Source organism: Zerene cesonia, chromosome 11 (assembly GCF_012273895.1).
Source record: "Zerene cesonia ecotype Mississippi chromosome 11, Zerene_cesonia_1.1, whole genome shotgun sequence".
Lineage (NCBI taxonomy): Eukaryota > Metazoa > Arthropoda > Insecta > Lepidoptera > Pieridae > Zerene > Zerene cesonia.
Window position 1 is genome coordinate 5,795,769 of NC_052112.1, and position 19,640 is coordinate 5,815,408.

General features: G+C 37.6%; 2 protein-coding genes across 2 annotated transcripts in view; both read right to left on the reverse strand.

Annotated features, from left to right (window-relative positions):
• LOC119830549 overlaps window positions 1-3,099 on the reverse strand; it is a 5,606-nt gene extending 2,507 nt beyond the window's left edge. The window contains exons 1-10 of the mRNA XM_038353608.1: window positions 3,086-3,099; window positions 2,690-2,738; window positions 2,422-2,602; window positions 1,670-1,801; window positions 1,286-1,412; window positions 1,142-1,205; window positions 942-1,048; window positions 546-659; window positions 281-410; window positions 58-204 (exon numbers count right to left, since the gene is read on the reverse strand). Of these exons, the coding sequence (XP_038209536.1) occupies window positions 58-204; window positions 281-410; window positions 546-659; window positions 942-1,048; window positions 1,142-1,205; window positions 1,286-1,412; window positions 1,670-1,801; window positions 2,422-2,602; window positions 2,690-2,738; window positions 3,086-3,099 (1,065 nt within the window). The remainder of the gene's footprint in view (window positions 1-57; window positions 205-280; window positions 411-545; window positions 660-941; window positions 1,049-1,141; window positions 1,206-1,285; window positions 1,413-1,669; window positions 1,802-2,421; window positions 2,603-2,689; window positions 2,739-3,085) is intronic.
• A 1,734-nt stretch (window positions 3,100-4,833) lies between these two features.
• LOC119830372 (mediator of RNA polymerase II transcription subunit 14) lies at window positions 4,834-18,747 on the reverse strand. Its single transcript, XM_038353363.1, has 24 exons — window positions 18,362-18,747; window positions 17,957-18,184; window positions 15,871-16,075; window positions 15,276-15,408; window positions 14,970-15,204; window positions 14,553-14,766; window positions 14,019-14,236; window positions 13,429-13,588; window positions 12,863-13,003; window positions 12,312-12,429; window positions 11,485-11,627; window positions 10,859-11,099; window positions 10,308-10,445; window positions 9,876-10,080; window positions 9,357-9,516; window positions 8,954-9,094; window positions 8,775-8,868; window positions 8,460-8,554; window positions 7,330-7,564; window positions 6,720-6,940; window positions 6,098-6,259; window positions 5,577-5,834; window positions 5,218-5,351; window positions 4,834-5,020 (listed from the first exon to the last, which is right to left on the reverse strand). The coding sequence occupies exons 1-24, from the start codon at window positions 18,496-18,498 to the stop codon at window positions 4,900-4,902; spliced, it is 4,137 nt and encodes a 1,378-aa protein (XP_038209291.1). The 5' UTR covers window positions 18,499-18,747; the 3' UTR covers window positions 4,834-4,899.
• Between the last annotated feature and the right edge of the window lie 893 nt (window positions 18,748-19,640).

Here is a 19,640-nt window from a genome sequence, read left to right on the forward strand (position 1 = left end):
AAAAAATACATATAGTAGCATACGTCACTATTAAAAACACTAGTATAAAAAGCATACAGCGATTATTTCTTTTACACCGATTCGGTAGACTCTACGCAAAGCTCGAGGCATGGAGGCAAGATTTGTAACGGCGGTGAATACTAATATCGACGTCCAAATCCAGGGTATAGCCAGTAGGCAAGTGTGCATGTTATTCCAAATTAGCTGAAAAATATTCGTCAATAAGTATATATCTGCTTTATTTTATATATAACATTCATTAGAATAGAGGTATACTAACTCGCCCGAAAGCAAGACGTTCACTTATCATTAACATCCACAACGATATCCAAACAAGCACAATACTTAGCACCAGAGGCATATTAAACTGGCCAAAATTGTAATCTGTACGCAGTGAAACCACCTCTACGCTACAAAATCAATTTAACGATTTAAAATTATAGCACCTATGAATTTCATCATCAGAATAAAATGATGCAATATGTCTAATCTTAAAAAACATTCAGATATATAAATAATGTAATCTAAAATAAAAAATTTCTTACTAGAAAAAGTTATACGCCGGAGTGCTATACAGTGTCGGGTAGCCAGAACTATATTCCTCTTTACACATTTGTATTTGATGGGTATTTTTTCTCACATCTGAGTCTCTTTCATCTCTAAAAGCTCTCATTCATTTAAATAAATAGCATTTTTAAGTAGACCAAACCACTATGTTATATAAATTACATACTAATATTAAAAAGCTTAGGAATTGGTTGTTTGGCTGAAATTCTTAGCTCAGAAACTGTTGGTTCGAATTTAAAAATGTGTTTGTATTCTTTAGTCCATTTATCGAGTAAGACTAGTACTAGTAGGATATATTATAAAAAACAGCAGAAGCAGCAATAAAAATGAAATGAGAACATCATTGTTTATTTATTTAAATTTAAATAAATTACCTCCTAAAAGACACATTTCTCCAAGCCAAATCGTCGGTACCCACAGTATAATATTCATCATCTCTGTATTCTTCATCTAGTTCTCCGACTGATAGTGAAAACCTAGACTATATAATTTTTATTATCACACCATTGCAAAAATAATGAGGTAATTATAAAGAATATCACTGGAAATTCTATTTTGAAAGTGCTTTACCAACCTCCCTTAGGGTCAACGTAGAAATATCTTTAAGAACAGGATCATATGGTTTTAAATCAAAATCCCTGAAAATTTTTATAGTTACGGATAATATATATTTTTTTGGTTCCGACTAAATATACATAAATTAGGAAAGTTCACATACCTACAATATGTGAATGGTAGTTTAGAATCCGATATTGAGTGTAGTACGTAAATTGCTGCTATCGCCGCGATAGTGCAACAGTTTATAGCACGTATTAATGTATTAATACATATTGCTATTCCAATGCCTGTGTTATGTTGAAAAAAAGTAATTGAGAATGAACGAATATCTTGAAAGTTTATTTATTTATTGATGAAAACTTATTATTATTTCGGTAGTTTTTTTGTGTTAATTACAAATTTAGTCTTATGTAATATAACTACTTATGAGTTAACTCTTGAATTTCAATGCAAATGATCAGGTTTCATGGAGAATTGAGATTTTAATATGACAATAAAATAAATTTAGACAAAAGCATGATTTAAAGCTTTAATATTTAAATACCATCTAGCATAGGAATAATCCGAAAAGCGCGACCGGGGCCACTGATACTCCACTGACCAAGATATACCTCGAAATGGCGCAATGGATTTGCCAAACTTGCAGTAGCGGTAACCAGAAACAATATGAAAAGGACTGAAAATTTATATGTAATTACTAGCTGCACCCGGCAAACGCTGTTCTGCCTTACTCTGATCATTCAGGGGTATGAAAAATAGATGTTGGCCGATTCTCATAGATACCGGATAAGCACAAAAAATTTCATCAAAATCGGTCAAGCCGTTTCGGAGGAGTATGGCAACGAAAACTGTGACACGAGAATTTTATATATTAGATATTGTGTGTTGTTTACATTATATTAGCAATAATCCATTTATACAAATATCTAATTGCACTTTTTGGTTTGCGATCGTCTCGTTAAAAGCTCTATCATGGCTGGACCGATTTGGTTAATTTTGACAATGAATTATTTGCGGAAATTAAAAGAAGAGTTAATTAAATAAATAAAAAGTTATTGGTAACATAAATAATAAGTGCCTACCTGACGGAAAATAGTTTTCACATTATGTAGGTGTGATACGAAGCTCACCGGACAATCTAATACATATTTCATAAATAAATATTAGATTATCTCAGTTAACTTCAGTCGACATTTTGGGAAGGTATATATTGTTTAAGCGACTGTCTAGGCAACTATGTTTATGAATAAATATCACACTTTATTTGTCAATATGAAAAATAAATAGTATTCGTACAAAAGCCACCAGTTAGCGCAGAAGCAGCAACACGACAGTGCATAGCTAGAAATGCGCCTAAGGCCAAAGATCCATATCTCAGTTTGGATCGTCCCGCGGGCCCCTGCCGCCCACCACCACCCGCTGCATTATCCATCCCCGGGATATGAGACGTTGATACGACGACAGATGTATCGCTTTGCTATTTAAAACATACTAGTATTACAGTAACACAAGAACACATTAATTGAACTGAATATAACAGTAGGGATTTTATCATATACCATACCATCTCCCTATTATCGTATGTAAGTATTACGTCCAGGGAATTTTGATTTCTGTTTGCCATGGTCTTTACTCAGTTTAATTTGGAAAAGATTATTAATTTAGTTTTCTGATTTTGCTATGTTACATAACGTAATAAGTCATCATGACATATGATTTTTATTGTACCGTGGTCCACATTTTTAACACAGAGAATATTCGTAAATGCGATATAAAGTGTAATCTGCAAAGCTCCTGAATTTCTGACGTAGTCTGCTAATTTAAATATATTCTTTTTATAAATGGACTGTGAGACTCGAACATTCTTCGGCACGAATTGCGCCAGCTCACATCGGGGAAGGTACTACGGTCTAAGGTCTCAAATAACAGCACGTGAATGTGTTACGTAGGGTAGTAGTACCTAGCACTTACCATCAGGCCACCTACCTGCTCCTTTGACGACTTATTACGAAAAAAAATTGAACAACTTCATTTGACTAATTTTCTTTTATTAACCTTAACAAAAACAAATTCTTATTTAACTAATTTAATAACTACTGTACATTTTTATAACTGTACCTACAAAATGAGAATTTAGAAACATATTTTTATCATTGATATCATAAGAAACGATTGACTTAAATAAAATAGACTCTTTGTTTTTCAACGCAAAGTTTTTCCGAAGTGTTTGTTTTTTAAATGTTGAAGTCATAATATTCTGAGCATGGATGTGCGTATATCTATGTATTTATCTCAACTGAATGTACTCGTTTAGGTTGACTCGTTGTAATGCGACACGAACTTAGTGTACAATATCTTATTATAAATGAAATCTACTAAATCCTCAGACCTAGTTATTTGTGATTGGCAATTGATTTTTATTCTATAAATCTGTCTTGATTTGGTGGTATCTAAAATGAGAAATTTTTAAAATGATCTTGGATGATCACAATATTAAAATATTTAAATGAACATAGTTGTTAGAAAAAATTATTTTAATAGAATACAATACTAAGAGAAGATCTAAATTCACAAGCAAGTGGATTGAAAATTTATTTTAAGTTTATACATCGACTTAAAAAAGGGATTTTTTAAACCATGTACAATCTATGCCAAATAACTATAAATAAATCTCATAGTTTTACAAAAGGTTGTACAAAATGTTTAATATTATTAACCCTGTTTCTGAGAGACAATCCATTAAATTTCAAAATTTATCACAATCAGATTAGGATTTGTTATTATAAAATTGGATTTACATATTGAATAATTGAAGTAGAACTTTGTTTTATTTTTAGTGTCATCGAAAATGAGATTTTTTTATATTCTCACGATACCAGCAAGCGCCCAAAAAGTTATCTCGTCATATCCTTGAAAAAGCATGTTTTAATGGAAATTCTTTGAGCGGAATACATTAAAAAAAAGGAAAAACTAACATACTATTGATAAATAACAATACTTACAAAACACCCAAGCATAAACTAAATAATATAATAAGAAGTCTCTTATATTGTATCTAGTCTCTATTGGTTATTTATTTACAAAGAAATTCATTACAAACACTGTTTCAGGATAATGTTTGACGGGTAAGTCATTACTGGTAATTACCAAATACAAACATAATATGCTGTTTCTATATTCAAGCGAAAACTGTTGGACGGATCATTAAGATAATTCTCATTGTAAAAAATAGTGACCCTTTGGCAGATTCAATTAGGAGACTAACTAATACGCAAAAGTTCGATCAATGTTTACTACAAAAATCTACTCAATGATATAATAAAATGTTGCTCATATGGTCCCTCACAACTAAAATCCATTTCTTATCCTAACCTACTAATATTATAAATGCGAAAGTTTGTAAGGATGTGTGTATGTTTGTAATTCTTTCACGGAAAAACTACTGAACCGATTGCAATGAAATTTGGTACGTAGACAACTGGAAAACTGAAATAACATATAGGCCACTTTTTATCTCGATATTCTACGGGATACGGCCTTACGCGGGTGAAACCGTAGGGCGCAACTAATAAACTATAAAGATGTTGTGCGATACACATCTTCATAAAGTAGATGACTGTAGATTGACTTCATAAAGTAGATTATAATATCGGGAGATATGAAACCCTTGTTACAGTTAGTTTATAAGTATGACTTGGGGGCGAGTAAGGGGGCAGGGGGGGGGGCGTTCTACAAATTAGGGGCCGCGTTGAGCGGGTAGAGGGGATGCAGGGGCTAGGAGGGTGGCGGCGCGGGGGGCGGGGGCGCGTCCTGTGGCAGCGAGAAGTTGATGAGCAGGTCGCGAACGCCCGCCCACAGAATGCACTCGCCGTGCGGCTGGTGGAACTCCGCGAACCTGGAACGTGCGTTTATGATCAGGTAACACTTATGTTGCGTTGTCGGTTGGAAGTATTACTTAATAAAAACACATCAATAATGATTGGTAACATTAAATCTGCTTAAAAATATTATATTTGAATTTACTATTTTTTAACCCAACAGTAAATGGATCAAAAAATTCTTAACAAGAATAGTTTCTCGTGTTGTACATACCGCTTGAGATGTAGGTTGACAGCGATGAGGTGAGGCTGCTGTGCGTCCCTACGCTCGGCGATCTGCATCGCGTTGGACTGTACGTCATACACTAGCGGCAGTACTAACTGTGTGTCACCGCGCGTGAGACAGATCTGCATAAAATATCATGCAAATTTAAAAAAATGTGAATTAATACATACAATAAAATGTTGGTTAATCACTGTAATATCGTCATATAGTACTTTTGTTAAATAAATAAAATAGGAAATAATAAATGGAGATGTATGGATTTTCAAAATAATCTCCATTTAAATGCTAAACGGAAAATACGATAAATGCAATAGATGTATTAATAGGACAGCAATCGTGCGACTCACAAAGAAGAGTATCTTGTGCTTGGCGAGCAGCACGGCGGGCTGGCCGGCGGGCACGATCTGCGGGCCGTGCGGCGGGATGCGCAGCGCCCACTGCATCTGCCACAGCGCGGGCGCCACCGGCACCAGCTCGGCGCGCATCAGCGCCACCAGCGACGGCAGCGCGGCCGGCGGCGCGCCCAGCGCGCGGCACCAGCCCTGCAGCGCCGTGCCGCGGTACGGCGCGATCGCCACGCGCTGCTCGAAGAACTTCTCCATCACCTGTTTACCGTTACGTTACGCCGCATTATGCGTGTAATAAACGCTTATCGTTAATAACTAACGTTATGGTACTATATTTTTGCAAATAATTACTAGAAAGTATTATTCAATCACTAATATGGTTCCAGTTTGTTTATTAAAAAAAAATAAAGCAATGATATGTTACAATGCTAACATGTTTCATTTTTTTTTCTCTCACGGAACAGCAAAAAATGGCAACAAAACTAACCCATTCGATTAAAATGTCATCAAAAGTGGTTTACCTGCAAGTCTTCAGCGGACCAGTTGTCCTTGTTGTCAGGCAGCGGCGTGAGCTGCAGGTGCAGCGACTGCATGTGCTGCGGGTGCAGCGCCACGCGCGCCGCCAGGCACGCCGTGTCGCAGCGGAACGTCAGGCTCGTCGCGTCCACCGACACCAGTGTCAACTGCTCAAATTAAATCAGTACGTTAGTTGTGTTATTTTCCCATAATTAAAGCATCTTAAATTTTAATAGGCACTTGGGTAGCCATTTACTTAGTGCTTTAATTACAAGCAAATAATTACTCCTATCATATTTCGACATAACGGTAGCAATTATATGTTTTGTTAATTTTTAATACGAATAATAATTATGTAAAGGTAACACACCATCTAGCATATGTGATTATTATAATCTTTTTATCAGGAAGGGGACCATACAATAGGGAAATAGCTGTTCACTGTTCTTTGCTTGATTGAAGTATCTGCAAAAGAGCTAACAAAGTTATGCATTATATTGGTACACCAACGGGAACGGGCCGCCTATCAAAATATAAAATAGAACACAAGGGTGTTCACCCAAACACCATGTCCTAATTTAAGCAAAAAAAGCGCTTCCAATGAGATGCGTGCAGCGCTGTACTCACGAACTCCTCCTGTTGCACGGCGCGCTGCATAGCCCGCTTCATGTAGACGCAGGCGAGGAAGCGCTGCAGCGGCGCGAGCGCGGGGCCGGGCGGCGCGCCGGGCGGCGGCTCGCACGGCGTGCACAGCGCCTCCAGCTTGCTCACCGCCATCGGGGTCGCCGTGGCGCCCGCCCACGGCCGGCCCCGCCCGCTCGCTGTGCTCGTCGAGCTCGCTTGTGGACCTTATCACGTTCGCATTATATGCTATTTAGATACTACCAAGGGAATATCTTAAATGATAAATTTCATTTTATAATTATTGTATATAAACATATAGTAACTCTATACAAAGTCTAAATCATTGAATTTTTTTTAAATGAATAACGCTAAAAAACAATAGTACACTTCAATATAATGACTTTTCACAAAAAACTAAACCGCCTTCAAATTGTCAAAACTAGACTAAATTTCACATCATAAAAAGTGCTTCAGTAAGAAGCTATGAGGTAACAAATACAAAAAACACAGTCGTATTAACAACCTCCATCATTTTTTCAAGTCGGTTGAATAAGTATATAAATCAAATTATATCAATAAATATTCCACATAAAATACATTAAAAGGTACATACCCTTGTGGTCAATATGATGTCTAGGCGATGGGTGATGGCCGGGCGAGGGGCGCGGCAGCGAGGGCGAGGCGGGCCACGTGGTGAAGGGCGAGGTGGGCGGCGGGTGCGGCGAGGCGGCGGGCGCCAGCGGGGACGGCGCGAGCGGCGACGCGGGGGACGCGCCCACGCCGCCCGCGCCCCCCGCCCCGCCCGCTCCACCCGGCGGGGACGTCAGGTTGAACGAGCCGCCGCCCATCTGTGTGTGCACGACATTTATAATTTAACATTTTTGTGACCACACAGTACTAGAATAACTAAGATATAATATTACATCAATACAAAATTAGAAGCCAATTTGGATTACGGAACAAGGGCTATCAAGTAGCTAACAAGTTGTTTAGAATTTACTTAATTCGATTAATACAACTAAATGATGAGGTACTACAACATATATTTTACTAGCTGCGCCCCGCGGTTTCACCCGCGCAATTCCGTATCCCGTAAGAATATCGGGATACAAATTAGCCTATATTATATTTCAGTTGTCCAGCTGTCTACGTACCAAATTTTATTGCAATCGGTTCAGCAGTTTTTGCGTGAAAGAGCAACAAACACACACACACACACACATCCTTACAAACTTTCGCATTTTTAATACGAGCTGCGCCCCGCGGTTTCATCCGCAGAAGTCCGTACCCCGTAGGAATATCGGAATATAAAGTAGCCTATATGTTTCCAGTTGTCCAGCTGTCTACGTACAAAATTTCGTTGCAATCGTTTCAGTAGTTTTTGCGTGAAAAAGCAACAAAGACACACACATCCTTACAAACTTTCGCGTTTATAATATTATAAGTAGGATTAGTAGGAAGTAGGATAGTAGGATTAGTAGGATAGGATAAATTAGCTGAACATATAATAAATAATTTGTTGTTTCACTCGTTTCTACAAAAGTACACATCCAAAGTACCCGTGGACAGTTTGTAATGTCAACATGTCGTGTTTTTACGTGAGTCGTTTTGTTGTTGTAAGTATATTTAACAGGGTATGAAAGTCTATACATTCCATTGAGTATACCATCGTACACCACCGGCGGGGCGGTACTTCCTGTATAATAAATATATATACATATATGTCCAATGCAGTCAACAAACCTGATGCGCAGGCGAGGCGGGGTGCGGCGTGACGGGCGCCGAGTGCGGCGTGTGCGGCTGCGGCGGCGTCAGCGGCGCCGGGAATCGCAGACCACCTGATGATTGCGTAACGTTACGATAATGTCAACATAGCGAATACGTCATGGAAACTATAATGTATTATTATAGTTATTTTCAAAGTTTTGCAATAGTTTGAGTTAGTTTTATAAAACATGAGCGAATTCTTCCATTTAGAAAGTATTATTCACGCGAAACTATGTCATTATAATAGAATCATATCACTCAATGAACACATGTATATATCGAGTAACAAACCTGGTGGCATTGGCGACATTGGTGAGGGGGGGTTGTCGTCTTCAGCGAGCAGGCGGGCACTAATATTATCCTCAACATACCGTGACAAGAATGCCTAGAAGATAAAAGATTGTTTATTAATAATTCTCCGCAATATGAAAAGGTATACATATAGAGCTATAAACAAGACATTAGAATACCTTTAAGCCTTGAGCGGGGGCAAATTCATCGACAACTGGAGCTCGGTCGAATTTAGAATAAGCACCGTCTCTTATCGTGACTACGTTGCCACCTCGAATGCCGACTTCTAGGGAATAGGCACCGGCGTAGATTATCCGAATCTGCACATTAAATATAACTTTCGTAAATGTTTATTATAAATAATAATAAATTACCACTTCACCCGTGGTACATTTTACTCTGCATGAGACCCTTCCCTCTCCCTTAATGAACGTAAAACTAAATTCTACTAAATTCACCTCGAATTGGACGAGCCATTCTCGAGTTTAAGCATAGCAACACATTCGGCGATTCATTTATATGTAGATAGATGTGACGCAAATTATGATAAATGTGACATATGCTATACTACTTTAATCATACCTTACGCCACGAGTGGGCCAATAGTGTGAAAGTGGGCGTGGGCATAATGGTGCGCACGTGGTGCAATCCCAGCTGCGGTAGCGTTGGGAGCCGGGACAGAGACAGCAGCGGCGCGTATGTCTCGCGGAGAACTACGCCCAGCGAGAGAAGATCCTTGTTCCTATAAAAGATCACATTAAATATCATTAAAATTACGTAGGCATGTATGTGACAATGTAACCATTATTTATTGTTGTTCCATTTTCAACGTTATCAATCGCATAGATATAGCTTTGATTATATACGGTAATAGCATCTCCATACCGCATAACATACTTATTTTTAGCTAGCTACTCCCTATAACCGTCACCAGTACAATATTGAGATATTGTTGCAACAATAAAATTATCATGTACGACTTTGTACTTAAAAATAAAAAGAGGGATAAAGAACCATACACGTTTTTAACACAACAGAGCTCTTATTACTGTAGGAGAGCAGTTTACACGCGGGCGCGAGCTCCTGCTCGGCCGCACTCACCAGTTGAGATAATGGTCGAGGTGGTGGTGCAGCAGGTGGTGCGCGTTGGCGGCGGGCTGGTGCGCGGGCGTGGCCACGGTGTAGCGCTGCGAGCCCGCGCTCCACTGCAGCACGGCCGTGGCGCGCTGCCCCGGCCCGAAGCCCAGCACCAGCGACCGGTACGTGTACGAGCGGATGCACACGCCCTGCCACAGCGTCTCGCGCTCTGCAACGTGTGCGACTATACTGAGCGCTGCTTCCTATTCTATTCAGTTATATTAATTGGGGTTTACGTGTTCCTCATTATTACCATATAAAGATTATGATTCAAGCAATGATGTTGTAATTTAATAAATTATATTCTTCCAGTTATTGTACTCCACATACACTCAACATCATAACAGTTTAAAACTATATAGATTTAGTCAACGTGATTGGTTACGTATATTTTACCTTGTGCAGGCCTCAACATAAAGTCATGCAGCAAAGTGTGTAGATGTACGATAGCTGCCCAGTCCGCGAGGAATGCATCTGCAGTCCGGCCCGCGTCTGTACCCAGCTCGTATTGCAGGTACACGCAACGACGTTCTCCTATTGATAATAAATAAAACGTTACATACTTAAAAACACACATAAATAAGATCACGTTATTTCAACAGTACAAAGACTGCGCAAAAGTCGCGTCAACATCCATCTAGATTTCAATTGCAGGATCATATTTTTATAAAATCATAACTTATAGTAATTTGTTGTTACAATATGAATAAATAGTGTTAACAATAGACATGCTTTCTAACATACAGTTTTGTTAATATACAGTTACAATTCAATTTGGAGATAAGTTACTCAATATGAATTAAACATAAGTGCTTCGCATAAATATCTAGAGAGCTAAAAATTGAAAAAGCAACTTGAGTTAATATATAATTCAACGCCTATCTATCAACGGCTTCAGTATCAATGGTTTTCTAAGTTAAGGAAGAAGCGGTGCTAATGTCGCCCACCTTGCTCCTTAGGGTTGGGCGTGCGCACGGGCGAGCCGTGGAACACGATCTCGGCGGTCCACACGCGCGCCTGGTTCTTGGTGGTGAGGCGCACGGTGGCGGCGAGCAGGCGCGCGCGCAGCGCCGCCGCGGCGTGGGGCGGCGCGCCCTCCGCCAGCGGCAGCGACACGATGCGCATGCCCAGCGCCGACCCGCCCCACTCGGGCTGCACGCCGCCGTGCGTCACGCCGCGGTTCGATAGCTGCCGACCGCACGCATCACTTTAGCTAAACGACGCCTTGATCGGCCTAGATGTGAGGCTTTACATCTTTCAAATTCACATTCATGGGCCATTGCCCTGCTGAGACAATGAAGACGTGTTTAAACATCGATATGTTGGGGAAACACCTTCTGAAATTGAGTCTCGTTCAGGCATTTTGTAATTCTAATAATAAATTCCTCTTTCGTCTCCGGTAACACTTGCCAACATTCAAAAATAAATAATATTAATTGGGCATTTTAATACAAATTTTTGTTATTGATAATTCATATACAAGGAGTATATGCAACAATGTTTCGTAAAAAAATCTTTTACAAAATCCTTATAAATAAATATAAATTACTCAAGTAATAATGATAGAATGTACCTCTTGAGCCAAATTAACGAAAGGCACGCGTTCATCCGCAGCAGCGACCACGTGCGCGAGCTCGGGCAGGAAGTACGCGGGCTGGCGCACTTTCACTGCTTTGGTGGAATTTGAGGACAATTTACGTTTGCCCGGCTGCATTCCTAAACAATTCAAATAAAACATATTTTTATTTACAATTTGTACCCTTCGAAATGAAGGCTTTGTTCTGTCGAGTTCCTTTTTTAAGGTGTTAAAACATAATTAAAGTAAAAGGATTCAATATTCTTAATCTTTCGACATTTTAACAACCGATTTCAAAAAAAGAGAAATCATTCAAAAAAATCTTTTTTTTTATTGATGTTCATCACTTGAGCTTTATACAGGTGCACCGATTTTTGTGCTTCCTTTATTATTTGAAAGCTGGCGTCTACCATGTGGCCAGATTGATTCAGTCTGGTTCTGACATTTTTCCTTTTTTGTTAAAAATAATTAGTTTCTTAAATCACTCTCGTCTAAACTAACCCGACTGGCATTAAAAAAATTGTCAATTAAAAATTTGTCACTTTAGTAAATCCCAAAACCTTTCGAGTAAAACTGACTTTCTTAAATTATATTATAGATATTTAATATTTTTCAACAACATGATTATTACATTAAAATAAAATCAAAAACGGTGACTTGAATAACTATCAAAAATGTAAATGTCATAATAATAGAGACATTTTTCTGTATCTTGTAAAAAATTGAGAAAGGCAGATTTATATACCACCGCATGTACATCATCACATAATTTTTCGTTCAAATTTATTTTCTCTTAAAATATCCAATAAATTTAATTATTCTACCTGGAGTATCCAGAGGTGTGAAAGGTCCATGTGTCAGTGTAAAAGTATCTAGTTCCACCAATGAATGAAGTTTTAAGAAGCACCTTGCAGTTGCCGGCGAAGCGCTTGTTGTAGATGACTATAAAAAAAATTAAAACATTAATCTTTCTCAGCAAATAGTTTCTTTCAACAAGTTTTGTACATCATTAGATAGCAGGGCTTCATATGCTATATAGGCTTCATATGCTTGCTAAATCTTATCAAAAGCACTCTCAATGTCGATGAATATCCGCTACTTTTTAGATGTTTGACTGGTTTCTTTACAGAAAAATAGTTGATCCAATCCGTATGAAATTTGGTACGACCTTTTAGAATGGGATCGGCGTTTATGAAGAAAAAGGTTTCCCTCCAAAAGATTTCTATGAATTTTCATCATACTATTTTAAGTTACAAAATACCATGATGGCTATTATAGGGCTAATATTGTAGGCAGTACTAGACAATACTAGTGTATTGGGTAGTATTGTCAGTAGTGTTGTCAGGTGTACACTGCAGAGGTGGTGCGCACGTACGTCGTCCTCGCACTCGTCGGGCGTGCAGCGGCGCGCGCCGGCGAGGTGGAACGAGAGCGCGACGCTGCACGCGCTGCCGCTGTTCGTGCTGCTGCTCGTCGTCGCCGTGCTGCCCGCCGCTACCTCCTTCATCTCTACCACCTGGTGATGTATGGGCGGACTCAATCGAATCATTTATTTATTAAATATGTTTGTATCAATATTATCGTTTGTTTTATAGTGGATATATGAAAAATTTATGCGCTATAATACTATTTACACATAAATAATAATAAAAAACTACAATGAGGATAATATAACAATTACATCGAAAAGGACTCAAGTCTGAAGTATCACTACATAGTACAAAACAAAGTCGCTTTCTCTGTCTATCTCTATGTCGCTATGTATGGTGCAATCTTTAAAACTACGCAACGGATTTTGATGGGGGTTTTTTTTATACAAAAAGAGCGAGTGTAGAGGAAGGTTCATGTGTATGATAACATCTATTAAACTATCTTGAATTTAGCGCGTGCGAAGCCGCGGACATAAGATAATTAAAAATTATGGTAGATACTACAACTTACAAGTATGTGATCAGTATGCCGGTGTAAAGTGACATACAAGCGGTCAGGAGACAGCTTGCTGAGCGGGTGGTCCGCTCCGTGCAGAAAGGGCAAGTGTTCACACACACTTGCAGGTAAATGTTGGAGTGTTTTTTCACAACGCCGTGCAACTAACCAGAATCTGTTAGAAGATATTTGATACATTTAAAAACACCATAGCTTAAGTACCTCCAGGGTTGAAAAATATTATTAAAACTGAAACCAGTAAATGAATGTACCTAATGTAAAGGTAAATGTAATGTAACCTGGAGAACATGCAACTGTGTCAGAATTTGCAAATAATTAATAAATATAATCATCATTAACACTATTACCATAAAAAGAACCACATCCCTTAGTAATTTTCTTTTCCCAATTATATAAATTGAATTAAGACAAATTAAACTATTTAAAAATCACCACAATGTTTCAGCTCATTTTGAAAGAGATAAAAAGAAATAAAAATATCTTGTTTAGATTTTCTTTTATACTATACTATATATAATATACTATATATATATTGACTTATATACAGGCTAAGTTCTCAATGCTCCATGCAACAAAGTGCCTACCTGAGTTGCGTGAGTAGCGGCCGAAGCGCGCGCAGGTCGGCGGCGCCGAGCACGGCGGCGAGCTCGGCCATCTTCGGCGTGGCGGGGTACGCGGGCACGCGCGCGCGCAGCTTGCCGCCGTGCGCGCCCACCGACACCAGCAGCTGCTCCGCGCGCAGGCACGGCGACACCACCGAGCACGCCAGCACGCACGGCCACCCGCCTACCATGCACTCCACCTTGTGCATATGTAAATAATATCGATTAAACTAACAATTTAGAATACTATCTAGCAGTAAATTGAAAAAAAATAGCTAAAAATATTATTATTACAAAAAATAATAAAAATAAATTATGATAAACTACATAAAAATAATTTAAAACTATCAATAATTTAATAATAAGTGATAAGTAGATATTGAGATTGAACTATTTTCATAGCCACGATTGATACATTCAAATTTTCGATATCAACTTTCCAAGCTGTAATTTTAAATTATAAAATGGAAATTTATGACAAGTGACATTTAATGTAACATTACCAACAACACATACCCCCAAATCGTTCAACAGCACTTTAAGGTCGTTGAGCCGTTGCCTGGAGCGCACGTGCACAGTGTGCGCAAGCAGCCGCTCCATAGACGGCGCGTGCGGCGTGAGCGCGGCGGCCACCCGCTCGCCCCCCGCCAGTGCGGGCACGTGCCACACGCACAGGGACTCGCCCTCCGCGCCTATGATCAAGCGGTAACCTAGCTCGCAACCTAATTCCCTGTACAAAAAATATGAATGGGTTTGTATAATTATAATGTATTCAATTAGTTTTAATTTGTGTAAAATTAAGCAACTAACGAACAATTTGCTACTTAAACCTGTTTATTTCGTTTTCACTATAAAATTATTATCGTTATGTATATGGTAAGATTCACTTGATTATTCTATAAAGGTATTGACATGTTTTTCGAGAATACGTACCTCCAATACGACACTTGTAGTTTTTGTCCAGGTATGTATTTATCCACTTGTAAATGGCGTGCTAACCGATCTCGACATAGCCTCAAAGTTTGAGTATACAAAAGTTCTAAAGATAGAGATCGGCAGAAAAAGCGTAATGCAGTGAGAGCTCCATTCAAACCAGCGGCGGCAAGACGTGCTTGAGCTACACCTCGCAACCAGTTGAGTTGAGAGCTGTGTACCAAAGGTTTTCCTTCTGCAAAAATGTATAAATTATAAGAAATGAAATCGAATAATATTTCAATGTTACCATTGAATCATACTAACCACCAGTTTCATTATCTTGTATTAGAATAGCAATATCTAATAAACGCCAAGGCACATTTGGTCCATCACCCATTACTGTTAAGGAGACACTAAATTCTTGACCCACTGTAAATGTTGCTCTTCCATTTTCAACCTTGAGAAAAATTTATTATACACGTCATTTTATTTCTAAAATTGATTTACATATTGTAAACATGTATATATACATATATGATTAAGTATTAAAACTATTTATTACAACTAAGAGGTTCTTGATTCAAAATACACTAGCTGTGACCCGCGGTTGAAACCGCGTAGTAGCTGGACAACTGAAATAACACATAGGCACTTTTTATACCGATATTCCTACGGGATACGGACTTACGCGGTTTCAACCGCGGGTCACAGCTAGTATATATATACAAGAATTGCTCGTTTAAAGGTATAAGATATCAGTATAATCAGTCCCTTGAAATAATCAGTGATTTGCCCTGTCTTCTATATAAGAGTAGTATATTAGGGTTATTTCAACAATTATGAGGAAAATAGAAGGAATCATCAATAGAAAATATCAAGAGGGTTTGTAATAATATTATGAGTTATTTTTAAATATTACCTTTAAATTTCTAACATCACATGGTAAGGAGGCTGTTGTTAGTCTTTGGCGAACAATATGAGCAAGAGCTCGCAAAGTTGACCTTCTTTCAGTGGGAGTCAGAGATGGAGGAGGAACTAGACGTTCACGTATCACAGCTGGTAGTCTACTGTATGTGCCTAATGTTAACACTTCCACTGCTGCAGCCATGTGGAATGTTGGTAACCTATAGAAAAGTAAATATTTAATTTTCATATTGAGAAATTTTATTTTTATCTAATCAGAATCTTCTATATAATAAGAAAGTATTTTATAAATTTTGATTTAAATTGACTAATTATTAGACATATTTTCTTTTCATTTTTTATTAATTTAAACTGGTCAAAACTATTAAAGAAAATATGTATTCAAAAGTATGAATATACATATTTCACAAAAATTAAAAAAGAGATACAAAATTCTGAGTATTCAATGCATAATTAGTATAAATTTATGTGGTAGTCGAGCACGCTTCGGCACGGATTGGGCCAGCACGCACCGGGGAAGAACCACACCCCCACGGAAGACCGGCGTGAAATAGCATTTTGCTGTGTTTCGTTCGGTGAGTGGGGGAGCCGGAGGCCCATATCCTTTTCCTTACCCTTCCCAGTCCTTTCCTTTATTCCTATGGCCAATCCATTCTTAATCCCTTCCCAAAAAGTCGGCAATCCATTTGTAGAGGCGTAAGGTCTGCAATGGACCTTATGCCTCTCCAAATGTTCATGGGCGGTGGTAGCGCTTACCATCAGGCGTCCCACCAGCTCCATTGCCGAATGTGACATAAAAAAAAAAAAAATAAATAAATAAATAAATTATTCCTCATTGTTACATCCTCAGAAATCAATTTTAAGATTTAAAAATATTTATTCATTTTATTGAATCTTTATTGAATTATTTAATAATAATAAAAATATAGTAACCATTTATACAAATCATATTTATCCAAAATCTGCAAAATCTCACAATAATAAATACATATTAAGAAATTTTATTTGAAAGAATAATTAGTTAATAAAATTAAAATTTAAACATTTTCATGCTACAAAAAGGCGAATTATGTTTGTGAGAGTAATAATATTGAAAATGGATAACTTCAATTTATCAGAAACTCGCGGTCTGCCCCGGCTGTGGTACATATATAGCCTATAGCCTTCCTCAATAAATGGACTATCTAACACTGAAAAATTTTTTCTAAGATTAGTGTGTTCAAAGAAACAAACAAACTCTTCAGCTTTATAATATTAATATAGTTGGCTACCCCAATCATTTTACATAAATAGGAGTTTATGATATACCAAAGAAACAAAAATGCAATTTTAGGAAAAATTTAATCTTTTAGTGTGAATTAAATTTCCTACACATCAATCTGGTTTTCACAAGCATTTCATATTTAAAATAAGTATGTCATTTATGCTAACATTCATCATGTTATATATAAAACTAAAATTATATGTTATCCACTTCATTACTTTTAATTATCATTCCTCATTCCTGTTTTTGGTTACTGTTTTCTCTCCATATATTACAATGTGCCTTTTAGGTTCTGGCAGAATCAACAATCTAATAGTCAGCTGACTCGAGAAATATGTCTGACCCTTTACAGTCATGGCCCATAAATATGTAAGTAGTTTACATAATTATTTCCTAAATTATGTCACTTGTGCTGACATTTTCTTATTTCTTTTTTTGTTAGTTATGTATGTTCTTGTATGTGAAAATGATTGTATATATTTATGTATACATAGTAATACATATTAATCATTACCTCATATGGCATAAAATATATGGATACATCTTATCTTAATATATAAAAATCCAGTGTCATGATGTATGTTCCCAATGAAGTCTTCACCAACTCAACCGATTTTGATGAAATTTGGCATTTTGTGTGTACTTTGGTCCAACTTAAGATATAGGATAGTTTTATTTTGATTAATTAACCCAATTATTTAAAATTTTTAATTATTACTCAGCCACAGCAACGTGTGCCGGGTATGCTAATAATTTTAATATATTTCTATACTTTCAGCGATATATCATTTGTTTTAAACTATAAACATAAGCATACCTGGCATGGACTAGTGTTTCTCGAGCTACCCTTGCTAAAACATCCGCTGTTTCTACAAAAAGAAGAGCTTGTTTGTCCAAAAATGCCATAATATGGGCTGATCTGTCTACTTTAGTAGCACTGCTTGCCCACTTGACGAGAGCCAACAGGCGTACAAATAGTTGTCTTGTACGAGCACTAAACTTGTAAATTTCAATTTTACGTTCCATATCTGTTTTACGTGGTAACCTGAAAACATGCAAACAATAAATAAAATTAAATTTTTATTTTCAAACATAAATTGAAATTTTAGATGATCCAGCAATTTATATGTCATATAAAGGCTTATAAAAACGCTAACATAAGGATATTATTTAGGCATATAATTTATAATATTGTCTGTAAGAACAAATGAAAACCACTTACAATTCGGCTAAAACTGTTAGTTCATCATAAGTTCTTTGGACTATGAAATCTATTAGCAGTCCAAGTGAGATAGAGCCACCTCGGGCACCGCCACCTTCCGTGCCCTGGGTGCATCCTTCTATTGAAACAGGAACCATGGTTGATGTTGTAGTAAAATTATTAGAGAAATAAATAAACCGCACTAACGTAGCATAACTTTCATTTTAGACGCTACACAGTATCTGTCATTTTGGATTTTATGTTTTTACTATATACCGCATTTAAGGATCTTTAATCATAAAAAGTATGATTTATTTTTTTATCACAAAAATAGATTATCAACATTAAATAAAAAATACAATGCACAATATAATCACACATCCACTGTGCTTTGCACTGTGCAGTTCACCAACCACAGATAAAAAAACTAGTTAGTGCCAATATTGCCACCACATTTACCTTACTTTTAAATTTTTCTTTTTCCCTTTCTAATAATTGTAAATTAATTTCCAGGGTAGTCATACCGTTATTGAATAATAAAAGCTACGCTATCTTTTAGTTTGGATCAAACTGCACATAGTGTGCAGAAAATTGGTTGAGTAGTTCAGAGTCGATCGCGGACAAACAATGGGCTACGTAATATACATATTATATTAAAAAAAGGAGGCCCGCTTCCTTTTCCTCACCCATCCCAGTCCATTCCTTCTTTCCAATCGTCAATCCTTTCCTTTTCTCTCACCCTTTAAAAGCGGGCAGTGCATCCGCAGAGGCATTATCTCTGCCAATGTTCATAGGCGGTGGTGATAGCTTACCATCAGGCAAACCACCAGCACAGTTGCCCACTATGATGTAGAAAAAGAAATTTAAATACGTGTATATTGGCCCGCTCCTTTTCCTCAACCGTCCCAGTCCATTCCTTTTTTCCTGTCGTTGATCTTTTCCTTTTCCCTTACCCTTTAAAAGCGGGCAGCGCATTCGCAGAAGTACCTTTGTGAATGTTCATGGGCGGTGGTTGGTGATCGCTTACCATTAGGCGAACCACCAGTGCAGTTGCTCGCTATGACATATACAAAAAAATTATAATATAATGTCAATATCTGGGGCAGCCGTGGTGTCTCAGTGGTGTGAATCTCGGACTTTACTATCGATAAGTCAGGGTTCGAGACCGGGCGAGCATGTAGGAAATAAATTGATTTTTCTTTTACATGTGGATAACGTCACCACCATAGATTATACACTTATATACTGCTATAGATTGGTCACTCGAAGTTCGTAGTGGAAATGTAATAACACCGAAACA